We start from the raw sequence: 26,051 nt of genomic DNA, 5'->3' as shown, positions 1-26,051 counted from the left end.
CTGTATACATTTTCTGGTTGTATATATATATACATAGATAGATAGATAATATATGTACACCCGCAAGCCTGGAAAGCAAAAATACCACTAGTTGAGATGGAGGTCTTTGAAATAAGGCACAAACTGTAAAGTTCAGGCATGAAAAACAGTCATGTGGCAAATATACCTAAAGCCTGCAAAGTAAAGCAAAACATAATGGCTATGGAAGGGCTAATTGGTTCAATATCCAAAATATCTAACCTAACAAGGCCAGAGAAAATGCAAGCCCAATAGATAAGATTGTGAATAGTTGCCTGCTGTAATCTCAGAAGGAGGAAGAGGACCCCAAGCGTTTTGCCACCTGCAGTGAGGCTTTCTCAAGTGTAGGTAAGAACGAGGCTCTATAGATTTACATTGTAAAAGAGATGTCCGACTCCCGTATAAAGTATAAGTGAGCTGGCTAGTCTGAATTGCGGTGATGTCACTGAGAAGAGGAGCAGAACGGCGCTGAACACCAGAGAGAGCAGTAGTGGGTGAGTGTATTAACACGCTCACACTACATTATATCCACATACGAGAGGCTGCTGATAAGTCTTTGGCTTTACCCAGAAAGAAACGAGATAGGATGATGAAACTTTACATTTATTCCACATACTCTCCACTGATGTCAACACACTTCTTACATCGGTATTCCAAGTTCTGTAAGCCTAGCAAAAAGAAGGATTTCGGTTGTGCCTGAAACCAGGCATCCGCAGCCGCCATAGCATCAGAAATGGTCTGATATTTGGTACCCTTGAGGTGTTTCTTCAGGTTTGGAAACAGATGATAGTTAGAGGGAGCTAGATCTGGTGAATAAGATGGGTGGTCAACCAGCTGGAAGCCCAGCTCTGCCAGTTTTGCTGTGGTCGCTTGTGTAGTGTGAGAGGAGGCGTTTGTTTTGCAGGAACAAGATTCCTTTGGACAGCTTGCCGAGCCTTTTGGCCTTCAGAGATGCCTTCAATTGGTCCACAAGTTCAATTTAATACCTTGAGTTGATGGTGGAACCCTTTTGAAGGTAGTCCACTAGCAGCATGCCCTCCTTATCCCAGAACACAGACGCCATCACCTTACTGGCTGATTTTTGCACCCTGAACCTCTTTGGATGAGGAGAACCACTGTACCTCCACTCTTTTGACTGCTCCATCAGGGTCATACAAAAAAATCCAGTTCTCATCCATAGTGACCAGTTGATCCAGAAAGTTCTTATCAGTCTGGAAACGCTGACAAATGGCCCGGGAAGTTTTCACTTGCACGCTTCTCTGATCTGTTGTCGAACATTTGGGGACCCACTTTGCAGATTGCTTCCTCATGTCCAAATGTTCATGAATAACGACACAAACACGTTCACGGGAAATCCCCATGATGTCTGCTATTGCTTTAGCTGAAATTCGTTGATTCTCCAGTATGAGGTTGTGCACAGCATCAACGATCTCCGGAACAACAACCACTCTTGGTTGTCCAGGATGTTCCTCATCATTGGTGCTGAAGTGTCCCGTTTTAAATTTGGCAACCCAATTCTTAACTGTGGAATATGAAGGGCATTGATCCCCCAAATGTCTGTGACATCTCACCATGAATATCCTTTGTGGACTTTCCTTGCAGAAAAAATAATTTTATCACTCCTGTGCTTTCAGTTGCTGTGAATATCGCAGTAGACTCCTCCATTTTGTTTTTCTCGCGTGCGTAGAGCACTGTTGCCATAAGCAAAGAATGTAATGGGTCTCAAAAAATGATGAGACAAACCGAGTTTCACCATCTTTTTAATACTAAAATATTTTTTAAAAAAACTAAATAAAAATGGGTGTAATTGTAGCTTTTTCACAATTAAAACCCACTTGAAATTTTTTCCCATTTTCAATACATGAATCAGGAGAATGAGTGGTAGTATTTAAAACATCAACTCGTACCACAAAAAAACCCAGCCTTCATAAAGCTATATAACTGGGAAAAAGTTATGGTTCCTGGAAGAAGGGGATGAAAAAACAAAATCAGAAATATTGTCTGTTCCAGAAGGGGTTTCTCTTAATAGTTATACTTCCTCATCTAGCAACATTAATTTACACAGCACTTTACAATTATCATCATCTCTGTCCCCATTGGGGCTCACAATCTAAATTCCCTATCAGTATGTCTTTGGAGTGTGGGAGGAAACCGGAGTACCCGGAGAAAACCCACGCACGGGGAGGACATACAAACTCCTTGCAGATGTTGTCCTTGGTGGGATTTGAATCCAGAACCCCAGCGCTGCAAAGTAACAATACTAATCCCTGATTGTAAACTCTACCTGCCCATTTACTATTAGATCCACACATGGTTCCATTATACACTTGTGTTCTTTCACCTTTAGTACAGTTCTATTTTTTTTTTTGTTATAAACCACAACTGCCCTTAAAGCGACTCTGACAGCAAGATTTCACTATTTAATCTGAGAGCATCAAGATATAATGCAGGAGAGCTGGATTAATGGGATGTCACTTATTAGGCTCTGTTGTAGTTTCAATAAAATCAGTATTTTATTAGCAGAAGATTATCACTGCCTGGCTACATTTCATATGCCAGGCAGTCAGGCTAATCTGTGTACCCCCCCCCCCCACTACTGGTTTGCACCTTACTGACAAATCACAGGGTACACAGGAGGCTGCCACTCAGGTGTGTGAATGGGGTTATACACAAATTAGCTCCTAGCTCTGCTACATGTACAACAATCAAATATTCTATCAAAACTGCACCATTTTTTACCAGCTTTCTTGACCTATATTATGCTATCAGATTATATAGCAAAAACCTGCTCATTCCCTTTAAATATAATCTACTCATCTGCTAAAAGCTGAGGCTACAGAATGAATATATAGAACTGCCAGCAGGATTAGATATATAGGACAGATAGATCAGATAAGTCGTCTATATAGCAGGGTAAATATAAGCTGCCAACACTGCATCACACAGCACTAAGGTCATGTAAAGGGGGCAAGATAATGGTAATACAAAGGAACTGCATACGTGAATGACACTAAACACATCATACATGTAAATACAGTGGAACCTTGGATTACGAGCATAATTGGTTCCCGGAGTGTGCTCTTAAACCAAGTTACTCTTATATCAAAGCAAATTTTCCCATAGGAAATAATTGAAACGCAGATAATTCGTTCCACAACCCAAAAATATTTACTGTATTTATACAAAATTATTACAGTAATACAAAATAATGTCCTGTATTCATATAAAATTATTACAGTGCACTAATACAAGATACTGTACAGTAAAAAGCATATAAAACAAATTAAACTGCACAATAGCTTCCAATAGAATTGTTGGTGTGCGAGAGATACAGTACAAGCAATGGGCTGCACTGGTTAGCCGAAAGAAAGTACAATACAGTATCCACAAATGCAAATTGATAGAAATGCTATATAGTATATACTGTACTTTGCAATGGTATACTGTATACAGTACATATGTACAGAAAGTTACCTCCAAAGTGGGTCAGAGCGTGGCGAAAGGACGAAATCGGAAGTGTGTGCAGCGGAAATTTGCTCTTATTGAAAAGCATTGCTCTTAAGCCAAATTACAAATTTTTAAAAAAATTTGCTTGTCTTGCAAAACGCTCTCAAACCAAGTTACTCTTTAACCAAGGTTCCACTGTAATGGAAAAAGCTGGAGGAGTCCATGACTGGTGTGAGAACATTACATGAACAGACTAAAAATGGGATCACCGGGGCTCATTCAGGTACTAATATTTTTATGTCTTGGAGTCATCAAAGCAATTACAACTGAATTCTGGAATAAATTGCTTTGGAAAGTTGCAATTTTTTATTGCAAAATTTTTTCAACTTTTTGCTTTTTCATGGCAGTTTTTACTAATTTTGCCAAAGTGTGTGTTGCTGTGTAAGGATGGGGTTGCGCCAGGAGAGGACTCCTCTAATTCATAATGAACTGTGATGTTCCTTATGCCAGAAATCTTACTCCAGTCACTGCTTGGAGTAAGATTTGTGGTGAGGTGCACGCCACTTGTCAGACACTGCAGATCCATAAAGACTTGCATTTCTTAATAAATCAGGAGCATCTGCCTCCAACATGCCCCTTTATCGAGGTGGTTGTAAAAATCACTAGTCTGGTTGAATTTCTTTTTTTGTCTTTTGGCATTTGTTGACATTTTTTTTCTCATAAAATTCATCAAAATAGCACACGCTGTTCATGAATTTGAAGCAAAATTAAAAGTGACTAATTTTTATTTTAGTTTTCCTAATTTTTTGAGCAAATGAGGCAAAATCTTTTAAAATGTCATGTTTGTCTCCAACTTGACCTAAATAAAAAAAAAAATCCGCCAGAGATTGGAGTGCAATGCACCAAAAAATGCGATAATTCCAAAAGTACATTTCATAAATCTGCCTAAATACATCTGGATAAGGGAAGTTATCAAGGAGAAACAAAAAAAAAACCAACGAAAAAAAACTTTAAAAATGCCACAAAACTTACAAAAAAGTAAGGCAGAAATACTAGCACCAATAATAAAGGGAAAATTACTCCAGAAAAGTGGAAACAACAATGATGACTTGAGGCCTCGGTGTGTAGGAGACACACAACGTCACCCCTCGTAGGCTCAGGATTCTGCAAGTATTGACCTATTAAAGCATAGTTATATCTCATCTTAATTATGTAGCTATATAAATAATATTGTCAGGGTCTTGATTTAGTACTCAGTCAGTTTTAGGGTTACTCAGTTATAACTTTAAAGCAGTAAAGCATACATGATCACAGCATACACGGTGATATTGAGGGATTTTTGGAAATTAAACAATTATTAGGAATTCTAACGTGTTTTTCCAAAAATAAGCCCTCCCCCAAAAATAAGCCCTAGCAAGGATTTTCGGCATTTTCGGAGCAAGGCTTAAATATAAGCCCTCCCCCGAAAATAAGCCCTAGTCGTGGATTAATAATGAAGTGTCCGTGCAGCTAAAAAGGTTACAGATACTGCAGGACACTTCATTATACACAGCGGGCACCCCTCAATCACACTCACCCGACGTTGAGCGGCAGGACCTGTAGCTATCGCACACCCGCACACGTCAGATCTCACACACACACACACACACACACACACACACACACACACACACACCAGATCTCACACACAAACATCGGATTGCACACATAATCAGATCGCACACACATCGGATCGCATACATACTCACCACATCCAGCGACACCGATCTCTTCTCGCCGGCAGAATCCTGAGAGGCTGTGTGGTGGAGCGCAGCGAACAGGACCTGCGGCGGGACACGTGACTTGCTCTCATCATTCCCTGTGGCCGGAAGCGCTGGATGCGATGTGTGCGCGTGCGATCGGCTGTGTGTGTGTGTGCGATTGGCTGTGTGTCTGTGATCTACTGTGTGTCTGCGATCTGCTGTGTGTGTCTGCGATCGGCTGTGTGTGTCTACGTTCGGCTGTGTTTTTCTGCGATCGGCTGTGTGTGCCTGCGTTCGGCTGTGTGTATCTGTGATTGGGTGTGTATGTCTGCGATCGGCTGTGTATCTCTGCGATCTGCTGTGTGTGTCTGTGATCAGCTGTATGTGTCTGCGATCTGCTGTGTGTGTTTGCGATCTGCTGTGTGTGTCTGCGATCTGCTGTGTGTGTCTGCAATCTGCTGTGTGTGTCTGCAATCTGCTGTGTGTGCCAGAATGTCCACTAGCAGCAGTGGAGGACAGCGTGCAGCACCCACTGGAGATCACAGGAGGACCTGGGAGCCACGCAGACGTCCGGGTCTGGTAAGTATGAGTCTCCTGGGAAGTGGGGGGGTCTGCTTTTTTGGGGGGTAAACTTACCCGCCCACCGTGTTTCTCCAAGAATAAGACCTCCTCCAAAAATAAGCCCTAGTGCTTTTTTGGGGGGCAAAAAAAATATAAGACAGTGTCTTATTTTTGGAAAAACACGGTACCTGTAAGGTTAGGTTCCAACCGCAGTATAAAAAATTGGTCAGAGTTTCATCCAGATAAGGATCCATGTGCAATTAATTATTTATAGCAGCAGCTTTTAATAATGTACATGACCATTTACAGTTTCATGTTACATGAATTGCAATGTATCAATACAAATTGGATACTATACTGTAGCATCCCATTTTTTTCTCACACCCAAAAACTAGAATGGGTGAGTTTCATCCATTTTCCGAGTAAAACCGCAGCTAGCTGTAATTTGTTTTTCAGAGACAGATTCTGTCAGTGAAAAATATTGGTCATCTGCAGTGCCCCATTGAATAACATTCCAAGAAAAGCAGCAGAAATCCAGCGATACAGGAAAACCAATGTAACAGATGTAAGAAAAACAGCTTTTGCAGATCCGGACTGTAAAACTCCCGATACAAGCGTTTTCAAACGTACCCAAGTTTTAGACCCGGGTCCGGAATTCTCAGGGAATTCCAGCTAATGATCTGGATCCCGCACTCAGGAATAAAAAAAAAAATAAAGAAAATAATGCAGCAAGCACGTCATACTTACCAATGCTCCGGAGCGGCTGTAACTGCTCCTGTAGCAGACCATTCACTTCCAGGGCCGCTCATTATTGCTCATCCATATGCATTGCTTTCCCCGCCCACCGGCCATGCTTGCATCTGTGACTGGTTGCAGTCAGACATACCCCTCAGCCTCTATAACAGCGTCTGACTGCAACTAATAACAGACCCTGTCTGCGGGTCATGATCGTGGTACAAAAATAAATAAATAAAACATTTGGTGTAGATGATACCCAGCACAGATAAAGCATATGGCTACAGGCTGCAGCCCTCAACTGTGCGCTTATCTGGGCTGTGTATCAACAAACCATGCAGTTTTGTTTTGTTTTTTTTTTAAATGAAATAATTTAAAAAAATAGTGTACGGCCTTCCCCAATTTTGATACCCAACCATGATAAAGCCCGACAGCTGGGGGCTGGTATTCTCAGTCTGGGGAGACTCATACTTATTGGGCCAACCCCCAAAAATAATTAAAAACAAACATTACCAGCTCACCTGTATAAGGCTCCTTTCACATTGCGTTTTTCCCTACGTCCACAGGTCCCGTTGGTGGATCCGTCCAAACCGCCCCTCCCCCACTCTGCAAAGTGTGTTCCGGACGCATGCACCCGGCAGGGCCATTCACTGTAATGGAGCGCACTGCGTTAGCGTGTGCTCTGTTTTGTGCCATTTTTGCACATATACGTTTTCTGCAGATGGACACCCGAACATAGTGGACCTGTGGACGTAGGGAAAAACGCAATGTGAAAGGAGCCTAAGCGTTTCCCAGATGTGGAGCATGGACTACACCCTGTTTGGTGTGAGACGTGAACAAGAAAAAGAAAATCCAGCTCCAATGTAATAGGATAAAAAAATTGCTTTATTAAATGGTATTATGGCTAAAATCCAAATAGTAAAAAGTCTAAGAATAAGAAAAATCCCCAATGGGATACAGCAATGAATGACTGTAAAAATAGCCCAAAGCTTTGCAGATGTGAGCTGCAGCATTGTCTTACATGGGGCCGAGTGCAATGCCCGATGTCCTCGCATTGCACTTGTGCAAGTCATACGCCAGTGTGACTCTACTATAAAGCTCAGCGTACCAGCAAGAGAAATTGACATGTTGTGTTTATGAAACACGCACCACAGGTCAGATTGCAATGATTAAAAGAGGAGTACAGTGGGCAGGAAATTGCTATAAATGACGTCCACTTTGCTGGAACTGTAAAACGTTGCGTTTTTGTCGCAACAAAATTATGCATCAAATACTCACCAAAAATGTATTGCCGGCACACAGCCTTAAGGCCCCATCACACAGAGATAAATCTTTGGCAGATCTGTGGTTGCAGTGAAATCATGGACATATTGTTCCATTTGTACACAGCTACAAACCTGGCACTGATTGTCCACAATTTCACTGCAACCGCAGATCTGCCGCAGATCTGCCGCAGATTTATCTCTGTGTGTGACAGGGCCTTTAGACTATATGCACACATTTATTAGTTGTGGCATATTTTGTTTGCGTTTTTTTCCCCATTCATTTGAAAGAGTAAAAAGTGCTGCAAAAATTTGATTTGAGTAAAACCTATTAAAAGGTTCAAATATGCAAGGTAATGCAGCTTTCACACTACGTTTTTTTAGCATGCGTCATGAACGTTTTTTTGCTGCAAAAGCGGATCCTGTTTTTGCAGAGAAAAACGCATGCAAACGTTGCAAAACAACGTTCATGACATCATAGTATCATAGTTTTTAAGGTTGAAGGGAGACTCTAAAGCCCACTTTACACGTTGCAATTAGTTGTACAATCGCATTTGCGATGTGACACGCCCAGGTTGCATACGGGATCTATGAGATTTCACGTTGGTCGTTCATTTGCTGTCACACGAGCGTTAGTAGTCTATGTTAAATTGGTCAATTGTGTGTGCGATCCTTTAGATCATGTGTTCTGTGACGTATGCATTGAGCACCTTTTTTTTTTTTTTATTTATTGACTTGCCAAGCGTGTGTAAAGTGTAGGGATGCGTTTTTACTATGTCATCTGCCATTCAGCTCTGCTACATGGCCGCTAACAGCAGACACAGACAGCCATGTAGCAGAGCTGAATGGCAGATGACAGCAGACACAGACAGAGCCGCACTGTCAGAATGAACTCGGGTGAACTTCACCCGACTTCATTGTCATGCTGCGGCTCTGTCTGTGTCGCGCCCTGATTAGCGGTCACCAGTGAAGACTCACCGGTGACCGCTAATCTCCTGAGTAACTGAAGTTAGCAGCCCTCTCTCATACTCACCAATCCCCGATCCCCGGCGCTGCACGGCTTTCTCACTGCTCCGGTGGCTTTTACTGTTTTGAAAAAGCTGGCCGCCCATTAAACAATTTCGTATTCCCTGCTTTCCCCGCCCACCAGCGCCTATGGTTGGTTAAAGTGAGACACGCCCCCACTCTGAGTGACAGGTGTCACACTGCACCCAATCACAGCAGCCGGTGGGCGTGTCTATACTGTGTAGTGAAATAAATAATTAAATAATTAAAAAAAACGGCGTGCGGTTCCCCCCATTTTTAAAACCAGCCAGATAAAGCCATACGGCTGAAGGCTGGTATTCTCAGGATGGGGAGCTCCACGTTATGGGGAGCCCCCCACCCTAACAATATCAGCCAACAGCCGCCCAGAATTGCCGCATACATTATATGCGACAGTTCTGGGACTGTACCCGGCTCTTCCCGATTTGCCCTGGTGCGTTGGCAAATCGGGGTAATAAGGAGTTATTGGCAGCCCATAGCTGCCAATAAGTCCTAGATTAATCATGTCAGGCGTCTATGAGACACCCTCCACGATTAATCTGTAAGTTACAGTAAATAAACACACGCCCGAAAAAATCCTTTATTAGAAATAAAAACACACACATATACCCTGGTTCACCACTTTAATCAGCCCCAAAAAGCCCTCCTTGTCCGGCGTAATCCAGGATGATCCAGCGTCGCATCCAGCGCTGCTGCATGGAGGTGACCGGAGCCGCAGCAGACACAGCCGCTCCGGTCACCTCCACACAGCAAATGAAGACAGCCGCGCGATCAGCTGCTGTCACTGAGGTTACCCGCGGCCACCGCTGCATCCACCGGTGGCCGCGGGTAACCTCAGTGACAGCAGCTGATCGCGCGGCTGTCTTCATTTGCTGTGTGGAGGTGACCGGAGCGGCTGTGTCTGCTGCGGCTCCGGTCACCTCCATGCAGCAGCGCTGGATGCGACGCTGGATCATCCTGGATTACGCCGGACAAGGAGGGCTTTTTGGGGCTGATTAAAGTGGTGAACCAGGGTATATGTGTGTGTTTTTATTTCTAATAAAGGATTTTTTCGGGCGTGTGTTTATTTACTGTAACTTACAGATTAATCATGGAGGGTGTCTCATAGACTCCTGACATGATTAATCTAGGACTTATTGGCAGCTATGGGCTGCCAATAACTCCTTATTACCCCGATTTGCCAACGCACCAGGGCAAATCGGGAAGAGCCGGGTACAGTCCCAGAACTGTCGCATATAATGTATGCGGCAATTCTGGGCGGCTGTTGGCTGATATTGTTAGGGTGGGGGGCTCCCCATAACGTGGAGCTCCCCATCCTGAGAATACCAGCCTTCAGCCGTATGGCTTTATCTGGCTGGTTTTAAAAATGGGGGGAACCGCACGCCGTTTTTTTTAATTATTTATTTCACTACACAGTATAGACACGCCCACCGGCTGCTGTGATTGGGTGCAGTGTGACACCTGTCACTCAGAGTGGGGGCGTGTCTCACTGTAACCAACCATAGGCGCTGGTGGGCGGGGAAAGCAGGGAATACGAAATTGTTTAATGGGCGGCCGGCTTTTTCAAAACAGTAAAAGCCGCCGGAGCAGTGTGAATGCCGTGCAGCGCCGGGGATCGGGGATTGGTGAGTATATGAGAGAGGGGGATAGACTGACATGGACAGAGAGTGAGGGACAGAGATAGTGACGGACTGACAGAGATTAGTGCATGACAGACATTGTGAGGCGCTTCAGAACGCAGCTTTTCAGCTGCGCTCTGAAGCAGACCTTTTTTAAGCTGCGGTGCAGAGCGCACACCTGCGCACATAGCCTCAGACACCAAAATCGTATGAGGGATGTCACACGTTACAATTCACTAGGTTCCTGCAACAAAACGCTCAATTCTAGAGAAAGATACGATGTGTTTGCGATCAATGGTTTTGCGTTCAATCCTGATCGCATGTAGCTGTCACACGCAGATACCTCACAAACGATGCCGGATGTGCGTTACTTACAACTTGACCCCAACGACGGATTGTGAGATATATTGAAGCGTGTGTAGCGGGCTTTAGTCCATCTAGTTCAACCCGTAGCCTAACATGTTGATCCAGAGGAAGGCAAAAAAACCCCCAATGTGGCAAACAAGTTCCAATGGGGAAAAAATTTCCTTCCTGACTCCACATCCGGCAATCAGACTAGTTCCCTGGATCAATACCCTGTCATAAAATCTAATATACATAACTGGTAATATTACATTTTTCAAGAAAGGCATCCAGGCTCTGCTTAAATGTTAGTAGTGAATCACTCATTACAACATCATGCGGCAGAGAGTTCCATAGTCTCAATGCTCGTACAGTAAAGAATCCTCGTCTGTGATTATGATTAAACCTTCTTTCCTCAAGACGTAGCGGATGCCCCCGTGTTCCAGTCGCAGGCCTAGGTGTAAAAAGATCTTTGGAAAGGTCTCTGTACTGTCCCCTCATATATTTATACATTGTGATTAGATCCCCCCTAAGCCTTCGTTTTTCCAAACTAAATAACCCCAAGTTTAATAACCTGTCTTGGTATTGCAGCCCACCCATTCCTCTAATAATCTTGGTGGCTCTTCTCTGCACCCTCTCCAGTTCAGCTATGTAACATGACGCATGTTAAAAAAACGTAGTGTGAAAGCAGCCTAAGCTAGGCAGCATGTGCAGGTGATTCGGAAATCTCACTCACTTTGCTGATGCTGTAAAACGCTGCATTTTTTGGCAGCAAAAACAACATGTGAACAAGCCCACTGGCATCGTCCTGTAAATTGGTTGTAGAGTTTCAGTAGGAAATCCATATTGAAAATCTGCAATAAATCTGACAACTTTCTGTTTGTCGGGGGGGGCTGCCCTCCTGGAGATTGACAGGATAGATCAGCTGCATAGTTGCACTAATGGTCCGGACTGAGTGGTGTCCCAGACTAAGGCCTCCTCCATTAAAAAAATGCATGTGTTGTACCGTCCGTTTTGTACAATGTGTGGCCATCCGTGTATTTGTGTGTGTCATACATGTGCTGCCATGTGTGTTTTTCTGTTATGGTTAAAGGAAGAATAAAATTACAAATCTCTTCTATTTTGCAATGTTAAACACATATGGCACACGGATGGTACACAGATGCCATCCGTGTTCTGTACATGTTTCTCACAGACCCATAGACTTGTATGAATCAGTGTGTCCATGCTGCTGGTTATAGATGGACATGGATCATACGGACAAGTATTTGGTTCACATGGACACACAATCTGTGTGAAAACACGGAGGTGTCAAGATCACTATAGATTTCCATTACACTGGGTGTGTATGTGTCTCCTTTACGTGTAAACATGGATGTCATACGTACTGGAAACACGTGTTTCCAGATCCAGCACCAGCTTCACTGTACCGCCAACTGGCTCTATATTAGAGGACCAGTAAGAGTCGCAAACTCGTTACTCAGGTAACCGGCATTCTGAGATTCTAGGGAGGTCGGTAACCTTGGAAATAAACTGTCAATTACAAAATTAAAAATCCCTCCAACAGAGAGGATATTTAATAGGAATTAAATTTCAAAGTTTATTATTTTTTCAACTAGTTTACAATTTGACCCATTTAAGAACTTGCGACAACCCCTTTAACCCTTACAAGTGAGATTATACAGTGTGTCTACCCATATCCTGTCCACCGCCATTAACTTGAGAACAGCGACAGCTATAGGCAAAGTTGTAGGGCATTATGTATGGGTTTCCTATCATAGCATTTCTGTATGCAAGGTGTCAATTCGTATTGAATTGATGATGCCCTACAATTTTTTAATTCACTTTTTTTCTCTGTCTCGTTCCGTTTTCAAGATAAAAATACTAACTCCGTTGTTTTCCACCAGGTGGCGCAATAGGTGGTTTCATTGCATAGCGCATGGCTACTTTACCATACCTAGACACCACTTCTATGCCTATAGCTGCCGCCGTTCTAAACTTAATGGCGATGGACACACTGTATATGTTTGTCTGCCTTCCCACTAATCCAGAATATGTAATAATCCAGCTCCTAACTTTCCCATTTATGCTTGATCAGGGTAGGATTAGAGCAGAAGGAAATTCCCTCAATCAGACCTAAGACTCGAAATAGCTTTCTGATTTGCTTTTATAGAGTTGTCACTTCTACACATATTAGACAGACAGACTTCATAGTGATAGAATGAGTCAGTTAGCAATCGGTCAAATAGGCGGCATGTGATATCGCTATGTTTGTAAAGAGGGTCCGCTCAATTTTTGAGTTGAAGAAATAATAAGCATAGTGGCAGGGAGAATAACAGATCTATATAATAATAGATGCTGACAACAAAGGATATTTTTCGGCAGCGCATGAATCTATACACTACTGGAATGAAATTATGCCCCCTGCAATACACGGAAATGGCTGGAACAGCTCGTTCTAGGTGAGGGAAGAGCGGGGAGATGACATGTTGGAAAACAAAATTAGAGATTACCAGAGAGAAGGGAATAGAACGACAGAGGAGGAGGTGGAATAAGAGTATCTGGTAAGAGGACATTAATTGATAAGGGAAGAAAAGAGAAGCGCTGCTCAATAGATTGCACTGTGTTACATGATGAAAAAAGAGTTATGACGCTGTCTGCACACAGTACAATAAATAAGCTAAAAATAAAAGATTAAAATCCTTTTTGCCATGTGTGTAATCCTTCTCTTACCATTATTGCTTTTAGTTGTTCTGCTTCCTAAGGAGCTTTTCGAAACACGCCTTGCACACATGGCACATTAAATTAGTACAGTGAGGAAGACTAGGATTAAACAATGTATACTGACAGCAAAATGCAGGATGCAATTGTGATCTTTAACCCTTCCCCATCCAACTGAAGCGGATGTTATTGTCATGTATTGTTCCGGTGCTCAAGGTGGCACGATCTGGAAAATGATAGTAATCATAGTCTAATGCACAAACACAAAAGTCTTTGAAGGTCACAAGAAACTTTTAATATTACTTTATTATTCGGCAGAAGCTACTTAAAGATATGACCTGGTGATATAGCTCGTATTCCAGTGTTAATAGACATTTATCATCATTTATACCAAAAAACAGCATGAACCATAAAGGATCAAGACCAGCTCATGTCTAGCAGAGAATTAGGCTTTGAGGGCACAGACATCCTAAAATATACAAAATTTAATAAGAGCAGTGAACTTAAAGAGGTTGTCCACTACTTTGACATTGATGGACTATCCCTAGGATAGGTCATCAATGTCTGATTGGCCTTGTTCCAACACCCCACGCCCCAGTTGATTAGAATGGGCAGCAGATGTCAGTACCCGACCGCAGCCACTATCAGAAGATGGAGCAGCTCCAGAACTGAGTATTTCCAGCTGTCTGCTGCCGCCGGGACTGAGAACAGCTGATTGACGGGGGTGTGGGCTGTCGGACCCCGACCGATCAGACATTGATGGGCGATCCTTAGGATAGGTTATCAATGTAAAAGTAGTGAACAACTCCTTTAATACATTTTTAGCATTTTCTCCACCGCTTACTACTTATATAAGTAGTGATGAGCGAACTGTTTGACACTCGGGTGTTTGTAACGAGCATTTTGATGGTCGGGTGCTCGGTACTCGTTTAGAGAGTATAATGGAAGTCAATGGGGAACGGAAGATTTTCGGGAAAAATGATCGAGTTCGCCCTTGACTTCCATTATACTCTGTAAATGAGTACCAAGCACCCGGCCATCAAAATGCCAGTTGCGAGCACCCGAGCGCCGAACATTTTGCTCATCACTACTTATAAGTTTACTGTATAGTGAGCAAGATTCTACAAAGTGACGCATTTCGAGCCTCTTAGCTGGAGGTTTGTGCTTTATAATTACTTTTCTGATGGAAGCGTCACCTACATTTGTTTAAATTAGCATATTTTTTACATTTAGGCTGTCCCTTCAAATGTATATCAAAAAGCAGAATTTACCATATCAATTTTTAGCAGTCTTGGGCATTATTCACACATCAGAATTTTGATCAGTATTTCATTAACAAAACAAAGAGTATCTCCAAAACACAGAACAGGTGTCAGACTTTCAATAATTTTTCTCTGTAAGTTCCACTCCTGGTTTTGGCATACAAACGCTGATATAAAATACTGACCAAATTCTGGCATGTGAATGAGGCCTTATCCAGAGGTTCCTGAGGTGTTTTGTTTTATTTAAAGGTCTTGTATACGTATAGTAATGTATAGTGTTAACATGATTTGGTTCATCTAGGATGGAACGAGAGGCAATGTATACACAACGCAAAGCTGAAAGGGCCACTCTCCGGAGTCACTTCAGAGACAAGTACCGCTTACCCAAGGTAAAAACTACAGTATAGCTATGAAGTTCTACAACCAAGGATATGTAGAAAAGTGCAGAAAAATCAGCCTTTATCTGGTGCACCTCCAGTTCAGGTCACTTTTACATGAATGTGTGTCGGCGGTACTTGCAGGATATTTATTTTTGCAAGCTTTCTACCTTATGTCTAGGGGCTTATTAAAATAGGTTCTTTGGGGAAACATTTAGAACAAAGCATTTTCTACTAGTCCTGAAAGTTCACATAAGGCCTCTCACTGTCTCATAAACATTATATAGCACCTTGCATCCATCGAGTAATACATTTGAAAAGCATAAAAGTATTAAATGTTTTCTAGTATTATAGTAGAGTAGCACACTTTAAAAAGAAATGATCACACATTTGTCAGTAAGTAGTTAGAAAATAGCATATTCATGAGCGCACCATTCCGCTGCCTCCCAGGTTATGGAAGGGCGTTGTGTTCTAGCTGATTGGCGGTCGGACCTGCAGCATACTTGTGCTGCTGCCTGAACTTTGTGCCCTCCAGTGCTGCCAGCAGATAATTGCAGATTAAGTAATCGGGTCATTTTCTGAGCAGGACTTAAAGGGAAACTGTCAGTAAGGTTTTGTTACCTCATCTGAGAGCAGCATGATGCAGTCAAAGAGATCCTCCTGAATCCAAAGATGTATCACTTAGATTACTGGGTACTGACACAATCAGAATTTTTAGATTTAGCAATGCTACAGAGCTGATAGAGATGCCCCCGCCCACACTAGGCTCTGTATAGAGATTGTACATTGACAGTGAGGTGTCAATCAGAGGAAGGTGTGTGTCTGACTGCTGTGCATGTGACATTGTAGCCTGAGCAATAATAAGTTCTGCTACTTAAATATAGCAAAAAAACAACGGATCGGACCTTGACAAGACAGGAATCCCTGAACACTATGTTTTAACCCCTGCAGCATGCTGTCTTCAGATTACATAGCAAAACCTACTGACAAATTCCCTTTGAAAGTTTAAGTAGAAATAGTTTGTAAGTGCTGTGCTCCTTACCTAGCTGACCTGCACTAATACAAGTGCATCTCAATAAATAGAATATCATCAAAAAGTTAATTTCAGTAATTCAATACAAAAAGGGAAACGCATATATTATATAGAGCATTATACTCACAGCAAAAAAGGGCAACCAGTCCAGTTAGCCCAGGCCAACACATCTAATGCACAAACAGGATGCAGACAAACCTCTCAACATGATGGACACTTCACAGGTGCAAGGTAAATTACACACACACTAGTGGCGCGCATAGGGCGCTGTTCACACTTGTATGTGCATGGTGTCCAGCCAGCAACCTATTACCACGCCCTTACTATTAGATATTTTTTTGCACTTTTTTATACGAGGTGCAGCTGGGCCTCTTAATACAGGCCGTGCATAGTGGAGTCTCTGTCCCTTGTGTGCTGCAGTGAGTAGTGTCCGGGTCACCCGCCTAATCTAATAGTAAGGGCGTGGTAATAGGTTGCTGGCTGGACACCATGCACATACAAGTGTGAACAGCGCCCTATGCGCGCCACTAGTGTGCAATTTACCTTGCACCTGTGAAGTGTCCATCATGTTGAGAGGTGTGTCTGCATCCTGTTTGTGCATTAGATGTGTTGGTCTGGGCTAACTGGACTGGTTGCCCTTTTTTGCTGTGAGTATATCCAATTTTTGGGGGAGTTTTTCTCCTCTTTTTGTTGCTATTTTTGATATTTATATCAGTGTAGGGACCTGCAAGCATGAGGATCCGTGATGAGGATTGCAGGCTTATGTACGTTGGCCAATTTACTAACTAATACCTCATATATATTTGATTTATTTTTTGCACTTTTTTATCCTCTTTTTGTTGCTATTTTTGATATAGAGCATTACACACAGAGTGATGCATTTCAAGTGTTTATTTCTGTTAATGTTGATGATTATGGCTTACAGAATTCTCAGAAAATTACTATAGAAGACCAAATGAAAAAAATGATTTTAAACTGAAAAATGTTGTCCTACTGAAAAGTATGTACAGTAAATGCACTAAATACTTGGTCGGGGCTCCTTTTGCATGAATTACTGCATCAATATGATGTGGCATGGAGGCGATCAGCCTGTGGCACTGCTGAGGTGTTATGGAAGCCCAGGTTGCTTTGATAGCAGCCTTCAGCTCATCTGCATTGTTTGGTCTAAAGTTTTTTATTATCCTCTAGGCAATACCCTATAGTTTCTCTATGGAGTTTAGGTCAGGTGAGTTTGCTGGCCAATCATGCACAGTGATACTGTGGTTGTTAAACCAGGTATTGGTACTTTTGACAGTGTAGACAGGTGAAACATCCTGCTGGAAAATGATATTTCCATCTCCAAAAAGCTTGTTGGCAGAGGGAAGCATGAAAGTGCTCTAAAATTTCCTGGTAGACTGCTGTGCTGATTTTGATATTGATGAAACACAGCAGATGACATGGTTCCCCAAGCTGTCACTGATTGTGGAAACGGCACACTAGACATCAAGAAGCTTGGATTGTGGCCGCCCCACTCTTCCTCCAGACTCTGGGACCTTAATTTCCAAATGAAATGCAAAATTTACTTCCATCTTAAAACAACACCTTGGACTACTGAGCAAAAGTCCAGTTCTTTTTCTCCCAGGCCCAGGTAAGAAGCTTCTGGTGTTGTCTATTGATTGAGTGGCTTGACACAAAGAATGTGGCAGTTGTAGCCCATGTCCTGGATACGTCTGTGTGTGGTGGCTCTTGAAGCACTGACTCCAGCAGCAGTCCACTTCTTGTGAATCTCCCCCAAATTTTTGAATGGCCTTTTCTTAACAATCCTATCAAGGCTGCGGTTATCCTAGTTGCTTGTGCACCTTTTTCTACCACACTTTTTCCTTCCACTCAACTTTCCATTAATATGCTTGGATACAGCACTCTGTGAAAAGCCAGCATCTCTAGCAATGACCTTTGGTGGCTTACCCTCTTTGTGGAGTCTGTCAATAACTGCCTTATGGATATCTGTCAAATCAAAAGTCTTCCCCATGATTGTGTAGCCTAGTGAACCAGACTAAGTGACCATTTTAAATGCTTAGAAAGCCTTTGCAGGTTTTTTGTGGTAATTATTCTAATTTTTTGAGATAATGACTTTTGGGTTTTCATTGGCTGTAAGCCATAATCATCAACATTAACAGAAATAAACACTTGAAATAGATCACTCTGTGTGTAATGACTATATAATATACTCGTTTCCCTTTTTGTATTGAATTATGAAATAAATTAACTTTTTGATGACATTCTAATTTATTGAGATGCACTTGTATGTTATACCAATTGCAATGAGTAACCTTGGCAACAAGCAGTCAACTATAAAATAAAAAATATCTCCAGTTGTGAATGGAGAGGATTTTTGATAATAGATTGCAAATTGTTCAGTAATCCAGCCAGTTTTAGAGCACTGCTTACATGCTTTATAGCAAGGAGCTGACAAATGCACACTCCTGGTCTTGGAAACTAGTAATCTTTAAAAACAGAGGTTGGTGGTAACCGTAGCAAGGAACACAGTACACAACAGAATGGAAAATCCCTGTGCTCTTGAAAAAGGAGATTTTTGATAGATAACTTTGTAATTTACTTGCAATACGTGACTGTACTGTTGGGAAGATGTAGAGTTGAGCGAGTACCTAACTATTTGTACTCCCTATACTCATAACGAATACTGTCTAATACTCACATATTTGTTCGGAATAATATGTGCAATGCAAGTTAATGGGGAATACTCGCAATGTAATGAGTAACCCAAATTCCGCACTATTCGCTGCTCGCAATAGTACGACATTCCAGTTACTCGTTACTTTGTGAGTTTTTCCCCCATTGACTTGCATTGCACACGCTATTTGGAATGAATACGCGAATATTAGACAGTACTCGTTATGAGCATAGCGAGTACGAATAGTTAGGTACTTGCTCAACTCTAGGACAGAGTTATCATACAGTTGAGTACAAGCCTACTCTTTCAGAGTCTCACCGTTCCTATCCTAAGTTTTCTTCACTGTCGAGTGGTGTTTAAGTGTTTCTTTCTTCTGATGTAGAGTGACGTTGATGAAGCTCAGATCCAATTAGCTGGTGGGGACGTTGAATTACCTAAGGAGCTGGCTAAAATGATTGAAGAAGATAATGAAGAAGAAGAAGGAAAATCATCGGTCATTGGACAACTGAGCAATATCCAGAATATTGATTTGGACTCAATTAAAGGCAAAGCCCAGTCAACACTGGATGATCTGAAGCAGTCAGCTGAAAAATGTACTCTCATGTGACTTTATGCAAACCTCCAAAAGATTTCAGTTTGCTGATGGCCAACAAACATCCTGAAATCCCAAAACTAGTTACCATCAAAAAATACATTGGGGAGGCATTATTACACTCTGTAATGTTTGCTCTCAAGCCCTTAAATTTGAAATGGTTGATTCCTAAAACCATGAGACAAGATAGTTCTTGATCATGTAGAAAAGAATGTATTTGATTATATATATTGAGGTTAATAAAAAAAAAAAAAAAAAAAAAAGAATACAGTAAATCATCTCTAACTTAGATGGTCTTTCTCCAGCCGAATGCAGACAAACCCAGGCAAACCATGACCATTGTAGCTAAGCCTAACTCTAAAGCATTGCCTTCTTTTCTTATGAAGGCCTGTATCAGTAGAGATGGGTTTATACCACCCAACATGTGGCACTTTACTGATCGGTGGTTGGTTGGTTAGTAGACTTTTTAGAGAAAACGACCACAGCACAGATGCACACTGAATGTTCAGTAATGGATCGTTCTGTGCACATAGGCTGCCATTGTTGGCACAGAATGATGTGCTGCCAAGAACGATGAAATTTTAAAAAAATCAAAAGATCAGTCAGTTCACCAAATGAATGAGAGTGTCCAGCCTGTATACACTGCGCGGTTACTGGGAAGAGTTCTAGGATGCCTGTTCCCAACGCAGTGCATAGTCAGGTTCATACAATTTTTTAGCTGATTTCTAGTAACAAAGCTATGGTCCTTAACAATACGATAAACTCTGCATCCAAAAAGTAATAAAAATGTGTACAAAATAATAGCTCTCATACCCATTTTGATGAAGTATATAATGTATACATCCTCCTATAGGGAGGAAAGTGATTACACTGATTATCTGACTTGTGTTGTGCTTTGTTCATGTCACAATTGTTGGGCAATAATACTAATCAGTTTATTGTAAAACTTTGATTGTTCTTTTGTGATATAAAATGTAATGTTCTTTTTTCCTGGTGCACCAAAAATATGTAGTATCTGAACAGATTGTTTTTTTAAAGTATACGCACTAGACATTTATTAACCCAAAGTCAATTTTTTTTTAAAGTTTTCCTTTCTTTTTAATAAATAAGGCACGTAACTATTTAAAGAGAAGCTGTCATGAGGTTAATCTGCAGGTTAATAAGATTCTATGTCTGTGAAGCCACCACAATGAAAGCAGGGCTACTAGGAGGAAATTAAAGGGGTTGTCCATTGCTAGGACAACCCCTCCCGATTCCACGTTTGCCCCAGGTAAAATAATAAAGACTATACTCACCTCCTGTATCGGTGGCGTTAAAGCAAGGCCGCAGCTCACGTGGAGCTGTGATGTTACGCGAGACACGTGCCCAATCAGCGCCGTCTTCCTTCTCCTTGACTTCAGACTAAATGCTCACTTCCTGTTGATTAATTTGTTTGGTCTGAAGGCGCTGAGATGGAAGCCGGTGCTGAATTTACAAGGGTCAAGCATGAGGTCACAACCCAATGTGAGCCCCCGCACTGTGAGCTGCAGCACCACTTGAACGGCGCCGGTACGGGAAGTGAATATAGTCTATTATTTTACCTAGGGCAAACATGTTGAATCAGAAGGGGGTTAGCATAGTAGTGAACAACCCCTTTAAATTTATTCCTCCTGGCAGCCTACAATTTTGAGTCATAGAGACATGGCTAAGGAAGATTCAGCCACCACTCAGCATAAGGTGAGTAGTGATGAGCGAGCATTACCATGGTTGGGTGCTCTGTGTTCAGACGGGCTTGACTCATTTACCAAGTATATTGTAAGTCAATGAGGAACTTGAGCATTTCTCCAGATTTTCTAAAAAATACTTGCGTTCCCCATTGACTTTAATTCTAGTCTGTACACGAGTTATGCCCATCCGAGCATCAAACTTCTTGTTACGAGTACCAAGCACCTGAGCATGGTAATACATGCTCATCACTATCAGTGAGCGGGAGCTGTAACCACGCCCCAGCGCTGACATGTACTGATGCAGTGTAGAGCTGGCTGTCAGTCAGTGTCAGGGTGTGGTGACATCCGCTGCTCACTGGATACTGAGTGGTGACTGAAGCTGGGCTGTCACGCCTCTATGACTGAAACACAGAGGCTGGGGGAGGAATAAACTTAACTTGCTCCCATTAGGCGGGACTTCAGTATGGCGGCCACGCAGTATTTAACGCTATTACCCTACAAATTAACCTCATATCTGCAGATTAATAGATTTTTTTTTAATGACAGGTTCCCTTTAAAATTAATCTCGATCTCCTGACCTGGAAGGTGAAGAGTTGCTTTCTGCCAGATACAGTGTCCAAAAGCTGCTATTAGATGTCACTGCACTGTGATATCAGGGAAGCCCATTATCAGTATTGGGCCATTCATTTTTACAAACAACCTCAGTACTGGAACAGGGTAACAGGCATCCCATCAGGATGATCTACTAATTATATAAAGTATGAATATACATATACAAAAGGGCCCATAACTAATACAACAGTGCTAGTACATTTATATTATAGCACTTCAAAGGGACACATAGGCTAAAAAAAAAAAACTTAAGTGCATCAAGTTCAACTTTTATTCACCATTATTAATTTTTTGTCACTAAATTATCTATAAGCCACAATGCCATTTTTGCTGAGCAAACCATTCAGTCCTGTTTTTTTAAAAAAGCGGTTATAGTGTCTGCCATTACTACCTCTTGTGGTAGGGCATTCCACAGTCTGACTGCTCTAATAGTAAAGAACCCTTTCCTGTTTAGCTACTTGAATCCAGGATTACATTTTATTTGGCAATATGTTTGCAGCTGCAGCAAATAACTAACCCAGCAATACTCACCTCCTTGGCAGGTTCAGCACTGCCTTTCTGCTGCTGCCCTGGTATTTGTTGAAAGGATCAGGTGTCGTCACAACTACCGCACACATGACTGCAGCAGCCAAGACAGGGCAGAGCGGCTACATCCACAATCACCACCAAACCTGGTGATTGGCCACAGTGGTCATATGTCTAGTATTTGTATTAGGCTATTCAGTTAAAAGGGTTGTCCACTATTGGACATCCACTACTGAATCAATTCAGGGCCCCTAGAAAATAAACGCATATTTTCACATCCAGCAGCTGCACCTCTCCAGTGATGTTGGCATTTTGTTTCTCAACGGGTGGCACAACATTTGTCTTATGTGACTGCCGCAGCCAATCAGAAAGCACTGATTGGCTGCAGCTCATCAATATCCCATCAGATCTCATGTCCTTTGTGTGTAAAGGAAAAAAAAATCATTTTACAATGGAAATATAGATATCAGGGATTATGTACCTTTGTGTTGTCCAGATGACCCTATCTAAATTTGTCACAGTGCATTGTAACCTCTCAAGTAGGATAAGACAAAGAGAACACAGCTCGGCTAAGTGTAAACTCTACTGCTAATGAAGTGGCTGCACAGAACACCATACACATTACTCTCAGTTGCACTTGCACATTTTGGCGGGATTGGCAGACCATCAAATTCGTATGGGGGCTTTCTGACTATACCGTGACATATAATAGATGGAGGTAAGGTCTGGCAATTTCAACTCTAATGCCCTATCTTGTTTGAGGTCCCTGGAGATGAGCTGCTTCTAGTAGAATCTAGAAGAGACATTCTCCACTCTCCCTATTGATATTGAAAAGATGTGAATGCTCATCTGATAGTTATCTAAGGTGTATGAGCACCTTAAGGACCTTGCAGTTTTTTTTTTTAAGTTGTCCAAAGCTCACATCACCCATTGGAAAAATTAGTATCTGGTTGTACCAACTTTGGTAATTGCAATCAGACACCGTTCTATCATTTGTTGTCACTCTATTACATTAATATTAGGTTTCAATGCACAAACGTCTCATTTCAGTTCCTGGTTTGTTCCCAGAAACAGTACCACATTGGTCCAATGGTTGGGTATGGTACTGCAGCTGAATGTGAGAATCGTCTGGAGAATGGGGGAAAAAGAAAAGAGAAGTGGACTTGTGTATCAATGTCTTCACACAGCTCAGTTATACAGTTGACAGGTTGTTTTAATATTGGTACATTGTTTAAAGCATCCTCACATCCAATAAACCACATATCGTTGATGGCAAGACGTGAAATACCTTAATCTGCCTATACCACGCTTTTGCCTTTTCTGATCCTTGAAGAAAAGGATTTTTTTTCTGCAAACATTAACGATTGTGATTGTCACCTATTAATCACATGCTTTCCACTCTCTCATTATAGGAGTCGTGAACACAAACCCAAGCTGAGGGTACAGGTTACAGCAAGTGGGCAGCGGGAGAGAAGTGCCACAAAAGGAAAATGTCACTGTGCTGTTAGAACAGGGCTGACTGTCCCTGAATTAGCCGCTTACATACATTATTCTATGCTACCTGTGTATATTAATGTAGGACGAATTTAATGATTTTAGTGGGCCCAGACGACCATCTATAAGGCTGGGTGGGGCGGTGGGCATCCCAACTTTTACTGCAATGGCGGATGACTGGGGAAAGAAAGATCAAGCTGTGGGATTTGAACATGACTGATTATTTTATTTTGAGCTAGAAAAGTTGTCACAAGAGGTGTTTGATTAAATCTGTATTCACACATACATTGCAAAGCGGATAGCACGCAGACCGTGTACAATCAAACAGCCCCCGGCCCGATTGTTTCACTCATCCATACACATATCTATTTTAATAACTTGGAGCTGCCCTATTCTCATCCGTTTAGAGTTTCAGCCATGAAAATCCATTAAAAATGGTGGAAAAACAGAAGCCATATTTTTTACTGCAGTGATCCATTTATCTTCCAACACTTCCTAAGTCAATTCTGGCAGAGAAAGAAGCAGATTTGACTGATAAGATATATTACAAAATTGCTTATTTTCATGTGCACTATTGATTTATGAAATATAAATTAAAATGATGGCTATGCTTTAAAGTAACTTTTTCCCATGGGTGATATAGGTATTGGATAATGCAAATGCAGTGATAATATACAAATGAATGGTATATTTCCTTCCTCATATTGTCCAAGTCTAACATTACATTTTATTTCTAGATGTGAAAAGAAAAAAAAGCTGGAAAGGAGCAAATAATTTTTCAAAGTACTGTATATAAAACTGCAATAGACATGGAATGAAAGGGTAAATACATTACTAGAAGGGTATATGACACATGTGCGCTCATCCAATACCTAAACACTAGCACAGCACATCTAAAATAACCCTTCAGGGAGGAATCTGAAGAGCGGGCCTGGACAAGGACACCGCCCTCCACTGTGTCTCAGCACTGTATAGTGGTTTTGAGCGTTTTGTTTAGATCTGTGAGTCTTTGTAACAGTGGTTTCTACATTTCTAACAACTTGATATTAAAAAAAAAACAAAAAAAAAACACTTTAGAAAGTTTGGTGTAGTGTTTTGTTTTTTGCTTACAGTTTATTGAATTCTGTCTCATTAATAAACAAAACTTATTTTTTTGCAAATAGTATAGTTTTCCATTCCCAGAATCCATCCATCTGCTAACCAATGTTTCTTGGAATAAATGGCTTTACATGACAAAGTCATAACAGCAATTGTTTAGAGGTGGTATATGGAGACTAGTCTGACCAAAAGCACAAACTTACTCACATGGTATAGGTGTATTGTTTAAGAAAATAAGGCGGCATAATTTACCAACTGACATATCTAGAAGTGAGCATGTGATACACAGACAACCATTGGAGCTGAAAGAACCCCCACAAGTCTAGAAAAGGTCCTTTTCCATTATGGATGTCTAACGTTAACATCAGGACAGAGGCAGCAAAATTATATAATTATTGTAGGGAAGCCAGGTAGGCTAGGATTGAATCCTAGCACTCCAAGTCCTGATTAGGTGCTCCTGGATAGCTATGACTGGAGCCACACCATGTGTTATTTGGTCAGTCAACTGGGGGAAGCTAAAGCCTGCTTTACACCTTGCAATTAAGCATACGATATCGTATGCGATCGTAACCGCCCCCATCGTATGTGCGACACGGTCAATTTGTTGAATGTGTCGCACAATCTAATAACCCCCCGTCACACGTACTTACCCGTCCATATGACCTCGCTGTGGGGGGGCGACCATCCACTTCCTGGAGTGGGAGGGACGTTCGGCGTCACATCGACGTCACGCGGCAGCCGGCCAATACAAGCGGAGGGGCGGAGATGAGCAGGACGTAAACATCCCACCCACCTCCTTCCTTCCGCATTGCCAGCGGAAGACGCAGGTAAGATCTGTTTATCGTTCCCGGGGTGTCAAACACTGCAATGTGTGCTACCCCGGGTACGATGAACAACCTGACGTTCAATTCTTAGGAAATGAACAACGTGTATGCGATGAACGTTTTACCGTTCAATCGCAATCGCACGTACCTGTCACACACTGCAATGTACCTTACGATGCCGGATGTGCGTCACTTACGATGTGACCCCGCCGACACATCGTAAGATACATTGCAGCATGTAAAGCGGGCTTAAGAAGAGTGGGTTGTGTTGGAGATGTGGAGGTACAAGCCAAAATATGTCTGAACAGAGACAATACAGGTCATGTGCACCAACCTGCAAGTATCACTGGTTGCTATGGGCAACAG

The 26,051-nt window shown here is 41.9% G+C and overlaps 1 protein-coding gene across 1 annotated transcript in view; it reads left to right on the top strand.

Annotated features, from left to right (window-relative positions):
* CPLX3 (complexin 3) overlaps positions 1-24,844 on the top strand; it is a 40,910-nt gene extending 16,066 nt beyond the window's left edge. The window contains exons 2-3 of the mRNA XM_075345603.1: positions 15,055-15,142; positions 19,217-24,844. Of these exons, the coding sequence (XP_075201718.1) occupies positions 15,055-15,142; positions 19,217-19,441 (313 nt within the window). The 3' untranslated portion in view covers positions 19,442-24,844. The remainder of the gene's footprint in view (positions 1-15,054; positions 15,143-19,216) is intronic.
* The last annotated feature ends 1,207 nt before the right edge of the window (positions 24,845-26,051 follow it).

Source organism: Anomaloglossus baeobatrachus, chromosome 4, assembly GCF_048569485.1.
Source record: "Anomaloglossus baeobatrachus isolate aAnoBae1 chromosome 4, aAnoBae1.hap1, whole genome shotgun sequence".
Taxonomy (NCBI): Eukaryota; Metazoa; Chordata; class Amphibia; order Anura; family Aromobatidae; genus Anomaloglossus; species Anomaloglossus baeobatrachus.
This window is presented reverse-complemented; position numbering and strand designations above follow the sequence as displayed.